General features: G+C 37.6%; 1 protein-coding gene across 7 annotated transcripts in view; it reads left to right on the top strand.

The window, feature by feature from the left end:
- Nucleotides 1–9,441, top strand: part of OCIAD1 (OCIA domain containing 1) — a 39,976-nt gene that overhangs the window by 17,943 nt on the left and 12,592 nt on the right. For 6 of the 7 annotated variants that reach the window (XM_011927307.1, XM_011927302.1, XM_011927308.1 and 3 more), the window contains exons 5-7: nucleotides 2,605–2,652; nucleotides 3,697–3,832; nucleotides 5,560–5,729. In XM_011927307.1, coding sequence (XP_011782697.1) covers nucleotides 2,605–2,652; nucleotides 3,697–3,832; nucleotides 5,560–5,729 — 354 coding nt within the window. Of the gene's footprint in view, nucleotides 1–2,604; nucleotides 2,653–3,696; nucleotides 3,833–5,559; nucleotides 5,775–9,441 lie in introns of all 7 variants that reach the window. The other variant, XM_011927309.1, reaches the window with a different exon arrangement.

Genomic DNA, 9,441 nt, shown 5'->3' with positions numbered 1-9,441 from the left:
CCTCCGTGTTGGGAGATCCACTGCTCTCTTCAAAGCTGTCAGACAGAGTCGTTCGCTTCTGCACAGGCCTCTGCTGCTGTGCCCTGCCCCCAGAGATGGGGTCTACAGAGACAGGCAGGTTTTTTTGAGCTGCTGTGAGCTCCACCCAGTTGGAGCTTCCCAGTGGCTTTGTTTACCTACTTAAGCCTCAGCAATGGCGGGCGCCCCTCCCCCAGCCTGGCTGCTGCCTTGAGGTTAGGTCTGTGCAGACTGCTGTGTTAGCAAGGAGGGAGGCTCCGTGGGCGTGGGACCCTCCCGGCCAAGTGAGGGATATATTCTCCTGGTGTGCCGGTTTGCTTACAGCGCGTTATTGGGGTGGGAGTTACCCGATTTTCCAGGTGTTGTGTGTCTCAGTTCCCCTGGCTAGGAAAAGGGATTCCCTTCCCCCTTGCGCTTCCCAGGTGAGGCGATGCCTCGCCCTGCTTCAGCTCTCGCTGGTCGGGCTGCAGCAGCTGACCAGCACCGATTGTCCGGCACTCCCTAGTGAAATGACCCCAGTACCTCAGTTGAAAATGCAGAAATCACCGGTCTTCTGTGTCGCTCGCGCTGGGAGTTGGAGACTGGAGCTGTTCCTTTTCGGCCATCTTGCTCCGCCCCCTGGCAAGCTGGTTTTTAAAGTGTTGGTAGTTGGCCGGGTACAGTGGCTTACGCCTGTAATCCCAGCACTTTGGGAGGCCAAGGCAGGCCGGATCATGAGGGCAGGTGATTGAGACCATCCTGGCCAACATGGTGAAACTCTGTCTCTACTAAAAAATACAAAAAATCAGCTGGCATGGTGGCATGTGCCTGTATTCTCAGCTACTTGTGAGGCTGAGGCAGGAGAATTGCTTGAACCCAGGAGGTGGAGGTTCCTGTGAGCTGAGATGGGGCCACTGCACTCCAGCCTGGCGACAGAGCGAGACTCATCTGAAAAAAAAAAAAAAGAATTGGTAGCTTTACACCATGGAAACTGACAAACGTTAAAATTAGAGCTTTTTGTAGGGAGTGCTGATTTACCAGCACATCATTGCACTTAACCACGTTGTTGCATGTAGTTGTCATATAGTTTTCCTCTGTGTGAATACATCAGTTTAGCTGTCTGAACTGTACATTGATAATTGGTAGTTTTCAGTTTTCACTGTTACAATTTGTTCTGCCAAGAATATGGTGCCTTTTGATAGACATTTTGCTGGGTCATAGCCTTTGTATATATTTATTTAGCTTTAGTAGTTATTACCAAACTGTAGACCAATTTATACTCCTACATTCTCATCAACACTAGCTATTTTTATGTCTTTTATGTTTTAACCATTGTGGTAAATGAACACAAATATTGATTGCATTGTGGCTTGAATTTGTAAGTTCCCTGTGACCAATTAAGTTGAAGACCTTTTCATTTGTTTATACTTCATTTCAGCATATCTTTTTTTGTGAAGTATCTGTTTAAGTCTCTTAACCATTTTTCCATTGTATTGTCTTTTTTCCTATTGGTTTTGTGAGACTTCTCTGTATATTTTGGAACTGAGTCTTTTGTCAGATATAGATATGGTGATTATTTTTTCCCCACTGTGTTTAACTGTAGTTTTCAGTGTTAATAGAGTCGAATTTATCAGATTTCTTCTTTCTAATGAGTGCTTTTTGTTGACTCTTTAAGATCTTTGTCTACTCCAAGGACACAAAGATGGTCTCATGCTTTCTTCTATAAAATTTTTTTAAAAAATCTTTCATATTTAAGTTTTTAAGCCATCTGGATTATTGTTCGACGTAGGATCAAGGTTCATTTTCCCCTGCTAATGGATATTAATTGACCCAGCACTGTATTTGAAAAAACTATGCTGCAGTGTTGTCTTTGTCATAAATCAAGTGTGCAGGTGTGGATCTGTTTCTGGACTCTTAGTTTTGGTTAGTTTACCTGTTCTTGTACTTAATACCAGACTGTCTTAATTACTACAGCTTTATCATGTAGATATTGCTATCTGGTGGTAGTCAGTTCTATAATACAATTCTTCAGTGTTGCTTTGGCCCTTTGTGTTCCACATGACTCTTAGAATAAACTTTTCAATTTTTGTGAAACTTTGATTTTAATTGGAATTGCATTGTATTTATAGGTGAAGTTATGGAGAATTGCCATCTTTAGAATATTGAGTCTTTCAATTCTCAGTAAGTTTTATAACTTTCAGTGTAGAGATCTTTCATATCTTTCATTAGATTTGTTCCTGAGTTTTGAGTGGTTTTTTTGGTGCTATAATTAATTATGTCTTGTAAAAGACATTTGTTTTTTTGGTTTGTTGTTGGTATAAACAGTTTTTCATACACACACACACACACACACACACATATTTGGTCTATTGACCTTATATCAAGTGATCTTTCTAAATTTACCTGTTCTAATACTTTGTAGAGTCTTTTGGATTTTTGTCATATTTCTCTTGATATTGAATTCATTTGGTTTTCCCTCTTAAACAGTCTAGGGTTCTCTAGGGTCATGGAAGAAGCTAATGTTGTAAGATTATATTTAAAGATAGCCTTTACTGATTTTTCTTTCTCTAACAATGTTACTAAGAAATACTTAACTCTTTTCTTTAGGAATACTTTCAAGTCATCCCAAATATGGTTCCATCCCTAAACTTATATGTAAGTATAACCAACATTGTAGTTTTCATAGCTTTTTAAAACTTAAATAAAATTATTTTTATCAAATGTTTTATCATGTCTTACTCATATTAGTTATGTGGTTACATGCTGTGATAAATCAGTTTGTTAAAACATTTCATTAAGTGGATTACTTGGATATATTATTGTTAGCATAAAAAATCATTAGTTGAAATAGGCATTTTTTGTGTCTTTCTAATGTAATAGAACTATTAATTTAAATTTATTTTGTAAGGATAAAGTATTTGAAAATACATTTTTGGTCTGTCTATGGGGAAAGAAAGTTGTGCACATATTCTGATTAATCAAAGTATATTTAAAATTAAGCTTAATTTTTAAAAGAAATCTAATTTACATTTTAATATGTAAATAAGCGTAACTTATTTACACATTGCAATAAAGTTAATAGAAAAGGAAGCTACATTGCTCTTCAAAGAAGTGCCTGAAGCTTTTCATGAGTCTTTCAGGTTAGCCTTTCTTTTGTATTGGAAACTCATGATGCAGTAATTGCCACGTTTAGGTAATGGTTCGTAATTTATTACTTTAAGGGATTTGTTGCACCTAATTTTATTTTAAAACAATCTTGTGAAAATGGCTGTGCATATGATTTTCTGTTTTGTAGAAAATAATGGCCTAAGTCCTTGTGATCTAGTTCTGTTTATTTAGAACTAGAAATAAATAAATGTTTGGATGCTTTTATTTCTTATCCATTCCTCTTCTCATTATACCTTTACTAAATCTTTCCTATATATTTTACAAAGTAATTAGTATACCATATTCGATTTATTTATAGCAACTTTATTTTGGCACACTTTTTTTTGGAAACTGAATTATATCCATAGATTCTGTCTATGAACTCTGATCTGATTTAGTTTTGGTTTCTTCTACCATTATTTCAGGAAATCTCAGTCTTTCTAAACCAAAGACATATTTAGAATCACACTTTAAAACAAATTTTTCTTTTAGAAAATACTTTTGTCTGAAAGGCACATTCAGTTACACTTTTTGTTTGATTTTACAAATAAGTTGCTTGTATCATGGGATACTTTGCTGGAAAACTTTCTTATGTGAAAACTTGCCAAGAGAAATTCAAGAACCTTGAAAATTCCCCGCTTGGAGAAGCTTTACGATCAGGACAAGGACGACGATCTTCACCACCTGGGTAGGCCAGATTCTGATCTTTACTTAAGATTTTTAATTTTTAAGAAACAACTAGATGTTGTTATAACTCACGGCCCAAAAACATTGCCTGAAGGACCACTGGATACTTGCCATTTGCTGTAGGCTAAAAGTAATTTGTTTCAAAAATTGGAGCAAGACTTGCCACCATTTATTTATTTATGAATGAATGAATGATGAGGCCTCCCTCTGTTGCGCAGGCTGGAGTACAATGGCATTATCCTAGCTCACTGCAGCCTCGAACTCCTGGGTTCACAAGGCCCTGCTGCCTCAAGCTCCCGGAGTAGCTAGGAATACAGGCGTGAGCCCCTGCACCCAGCTAATTAAAAAAATTTATTTTTATAGAGATGGGGATCTCACTATGTTGCCTAGGCTGGTCTTGAACTACTGGGCTCAATTGATCCTCCTGCTTCGGCTTCCAAAATTGTTGAGATTAAAGGTGTGAGCCACTGTGCCTGGTTCTTCGTTTTTGTTTTGTTTGATTTTGAGACAGTTTCACTCTGGCTCCCAGGCTGGGAGTACAGTGGCGTGATCTCGGCTCACTGTGACCTCTGCCTCCTGGGCTCAAGTGATCCTCCTCCCTCAGCCTCTGGAGTAGCTGAGACCACAGGCATACACCACCACGCCTAGCTAATTTTTTGTATTTTTTGTAGAGACAGGGTTTTACTGTGTTTTACTGTTCTCAAACTCCTGTGCTCAAGCAATCTGCCCCACTTGGCCTCCCAAAGTGCTGAGATTACAGGCGTGGTGAGCCACTGCATCTGGCCTTCATTGTTTTAAATGTAGAGTTGTATCCTACTGGGAGTACATGTTCTAGAATAAAGGATTTTGTCTTGATTCAATTTGGCAGACCTTTAGTTACTATAGTTTGGACTTTTATTTTGAATTCCCAAATCTTATCAATCCCATCCATCTCTTAACAGATACCAACTTTTCATTTTAGTGCTTCTTAAACAGATAGGCAGGCAGTGTAATCCCCATGAGAGAGAATTACTTGTATCTGCTTTAGCAGAATAGTGTTTATATAGATTCTTAGCTGTGACAATACCTTCTCAATTGACATGGGAAATGAACATGGTTATTGAAATTAGACCTGATTTAAAGTGCTTTTTCTTTCGAAGAACTTTCAAACTTATTAAAATTATCTTGAAAGGCTAATAGTTAGAAAGTTGAGTATACATTTCCTATTTTTCTATATTGACAGTGACCACTTTTAAGATGTATAAGTGAGTCAGGACTTTTTAAAAGTGTTTTGTTGGCAGAAAGACCAGACCTCATTTTACTGTTTATAAATAACTATGTTAAAAGTTATTTCGAGGCCAGGTGGGTGGATCACGCCTATAATACTAGCACTTTGGGAAGTCGAGGCAGGAGGATTGCTTGAGCCCAGGAGTTTGAGACCAGCCAGGGCAATATAGTGAGACCTCATCTCTACAAATGACCAAGTAGTGACGCATACCTATAGTCCCTCCTACTTGGGAAGCTGAGGTAGGAGGATCACTTGAGCCTAGGAAGTGGAGATTGCAATAAGCCAAGACTGCACCACTGCACTGTATCCTGGGTGACAGAGTGAGACCCTGTCTCAAAAACAAAGAAAAAATTTATATGTATATATAGTTATGGAAATAAGATATATGAAAGAAGTTATTTTAACACTTATTTAAGATACAGGCAATGACTCATATTTCTTAATATGATTTTTATTTACAGGCAGTATTACCAGAAGTCAAAATATGACTCAAATGTGAGTGGTCAATCATCTTTTGTGACATCCTCAGCAGCAGACAACATAGAAATGCTTCCTCATTATGAGCCAATTCCATTCAGTTCTTCTATGAATGAATCTGCTCCCACTGGTATTACTGATCATATTGTCCAAGGTAGAAACTTCTCTTGAAATGAATTTCAACATTTTATGGTCCAACGTATGTATAAACTTTATTTGATGACCTTTTCTGCTGGATATCACCTGTGTGTTCTACCATCAATCATCAACCTAACCTCAGCATGTTTGTTCATTTGTTTCTTCATTCATTCAACTTTTCTTGAGGACCAGTAGATGTTGAGGACTCTGCTAGTCGTGGAAGAAGATGAATAACGCTTGATTCTTGTGCCTGAAAAACTCTCAGTCTGTTAGAAGATACAGAAATACAAGGATAAATTACTAGTATATCCCAGTAATTGAAAATACTAAGGCAAGCTTAGTGGAATAGTGAAGAAGAAATGATAAATCATGTCTCAGGAAGTAGAGGCTCCAGGAACGATTTTAAAAGGTTACATTTGATAGGCTGGGTTTTAAAGGCTTTCAACTTTCTTGTCTATAATATAAGAAAGAACTGTTGTCAAGTGAGAAAATCTATGTGAAAATGTTGTGTGAAGCTTGTAAATACTAGCTTTGAAGATCACACATATAAGTGCAACAGCATCAATTTTGGATTAAGGCTTGGATTTGAATCGTGATTGACATTTACTAGCTATGTGACCTTGTAAAACTACTACTGCATTATAATAATGTAGTAATATTGTTATAACTACTTTATAATCCTTTCAGTTTTTTGATCAGTTGAATGGAGATGATAATAACCTCTCTTAATGAACTGTTGGAATTAAATGAAATAATCAGAGGCAATGCCTGGCAAATAATAGACTCAAAAATACTAGTTTCTTTCCTTCAGTCTGGTCTGTAGTGTAAGATGAGGAATTAGAAACAGGAAATACAGGTCTATAATTCTTTATCTAAAATCCTGAAATTCAAAAAGGTTTAAGCCAAGTTTTCTTTTTTTTTTTCTTTGAGACAGGGTCTTGCCCCGTCGCCCAGTCTGGGCTGCAGTGGTGCAATCTTCGCTCACTGCAGCCTTCGTCCCCTGGCTTCATGCCATTCTCCTGCCTCTGCTTCCTGAGTAGCTGGGACTACAGGTGCCTGCCACCACGCTGGGCTAATTTTTTGTATTTTTAGTAGAGATGGGGTTTCACTGTGTTAGCCAGGATGGTCATGATCTCCTGACCTCATGATCCACCCACCTCGGCTTCCCAAAGTGCTGGGATTACAGGCGTGAGCCACCGCACCCAGCCTGTTTTTGTTTTTTAATAATTAAACTAATAATAAAATCTGACCTGAATTCATTTAGCAGAATACCCTGACCTAAATTCACGTAAGTTATATAAATGTAGATTTTATTTACTTTGCCAGATAAAATTTTTCCATTAATGTGTTTGCTTACTCATTTCTGTCCTAAACCTCCGAATGGATGGATATTAAGTAATATAAGGGGTATTTACTATAGTACTTTTCTAAAATCTCAAACTGAATTGTGAAACATATCGGACCCCAAGGTTTGGATAAGGGATTATGGACCTTTGTAGAGTATACTCTTTAAATTTTAAAAGATTAGAGGGAAAGAAGTTAAAGGGAGGGGAGAGTATACAGTGGAAAGGGAGAAGTTGATTATAGGTCAGAGAAGGTTCTAGAGAATGCAGAAGGGGTTCTAGGTAGGTCAGAATATAGAGTAGCCACTAGCCATATGTGGCTATTTAATTAAAATTAAATGAAATTTAAAGTTCGATTTCTCAATTGCTCTGGTAGCATTTCACTTGCTCAACAGTCGTATGTGCTAGTGGCTACCATGTTAGTGCCAGTATAGAACATTTTCATCATTGCAGAAAGTTATGTTGGACAGCACTACTTCAGAGCAAAAGTCAGGGCAAAGGGGTGAGTATTACCCTTGTATTAAGGAAGAGATAGGAAAGAATGGAAGTTCAGATGATTAAAGAGTTTGGATGAAAGTTACTGAGAGCTTCTTAATCCTCAACTCTGATTTTTTATTTTTTTCTTTAATGGTTGGAAGCAAAGGCATCAAATTAGTCAGAAAAGGAAGGAAGGGAATGGGCAGATTAGGAGAGAATGGCTAAAGTCACTATCTTATCTCCAAAGGCAGCTGTCCTTGTTCCTCACTGTGTCTCATTTAACCAGTCTGAAGTTCAAATCCATTATTCTTGTACAGTAGTCCCCCCTTATCCATGGGGGATAAGTTCGAAGACCCCTCTGGATGCCTGAAACCTCAGATATTACCAAATCCTTTATGTTCTATGTTTTTTTTATCTAGATGGTTACTAAGTTACTTACTAATAGGCAGTGTAGTGTAGACAGTGTGGATATGCTGGACAAAGGGATGATTCAAGTCCTGGATGGACCAGAGTGGAACCTCACAAGATTTTATCACACTACTCAGAACAGGGTGTAATTTAAAACTTATGAATTGTTTATTTCTGGAATGTTCCATTTAATATTTTCAGACCATGGTTGACTGCAGGTAACTGAAACCCTGGAAAGCGAAACCACAGATAAGGGGGCACTACTGTATTCTAGACATGCACTAACGTTTTCCTTGTAATGACTTGCATCCTTCCCACCATTTGCATTAGGAAATTCTGTTATATAGTTTCTTTTCCATACAAAAGCCAACAAACAAAAAACCCTTTGGTCTCTACCCACAGACTACTTAGCAAGGCCATGTCTTAATATTATTTTATGCCTTCCACAGCAGACATCCATCCATCCACTGCTCTGCCTTCTGACCCACTTTTCTAGAGAAAATCAAAGTGGCTGCTTTTTTACTGCTCTCCACATGGGCCAGCAGTGGCCTGCTTTTGCTTTGTCCCAGATGCTGTCCTCCCTTACCATGGCATCTTCTTTGATTTAAGTCCTACTTTAGTTCTGCTTTTTTTTTCCAGGAATTCAGAGAGTTATTAATCTTTTAAAATAGCAAGCACTCCTTCGTTGCTGTTAGGAGACTTAGAGTTTATTACAGTTACATTTAAATCAGTGCCACTTTACATTTTTCATTTTTTAGTCCTTCCAGTTCTTTGTAACCTTCTCAAAATAGTAAATCATATTCTCTCCACAATATGGGAAATTCTCTTCTGTCTTCTTCTGTCTTATTTATATTTTCATTATTTGTTCCAGAATTTTATAACAGTAAAATATTTTTTATAAGAAAAAGTATTAGACCTGGAAGGAACTTCAGAGATCATCTACTCAAACTACCATATTAAAGAATTGAGAAAACCAGGATTCAAAGAAGCTTAGTGATTTGCCCAAGGACATTTCCTAATTGTCAGCAGAGTGGGGTTAAGAACCCAAGGTTCCTGAAGTACCCACGATTTCCTTCAGAATTTTTAATGTAACATATATGGTGAAGGGAAATGAGTTCAGTAATTACTTATTACTAATGAAATGCAAAGTGTTTTAATCCCAATATAAGGTTGCAATGTTTTTCTTTACATTTTTTTTTAGTAAGAAAAATTTAGTTTTGAACCATCATATAATAATACAAGAACTAATTAGGAGAAATTTAAATCCTCTTTGCTTTATATCAGTACAGTATATATTTATTTAGCAGAATAAAACTTTATGGTTGAAAACGGCTGAGTGCAGTGGCTCAGCAGTTTGGGAGGCCGAGGCAGGTGGATTCCCTGAGGTCAGAGTTGAAGACCAGCCTGACCAATATGGCAAAACCCCGTCTCTACTAAAAATACAAAATTAGCTGGGCATAGTGGCGCATGCCTGTAATCCCAGCTACTCAGGAGGCTCAG

The sequence above is a fragment of the Colobus angolensis genome, unplaced genomic scaffold, assembly GCF_000951035.1.
Source record: "Colobus angolensis palliatus isolate OR3802 unplaced genomic scaffold, Cang.pa_1.0 Scaffold71, whole genome shotgun sequence".
Lineage (NCBI taxonomy): Eukaryota > Metazoa > Chordata > Mammalia > Primates > Cercopithecidae > Colobus > Colobus angolensis.
This window is presented reverse-complemented; position numbering and strand designations above follow the sequence as displayed.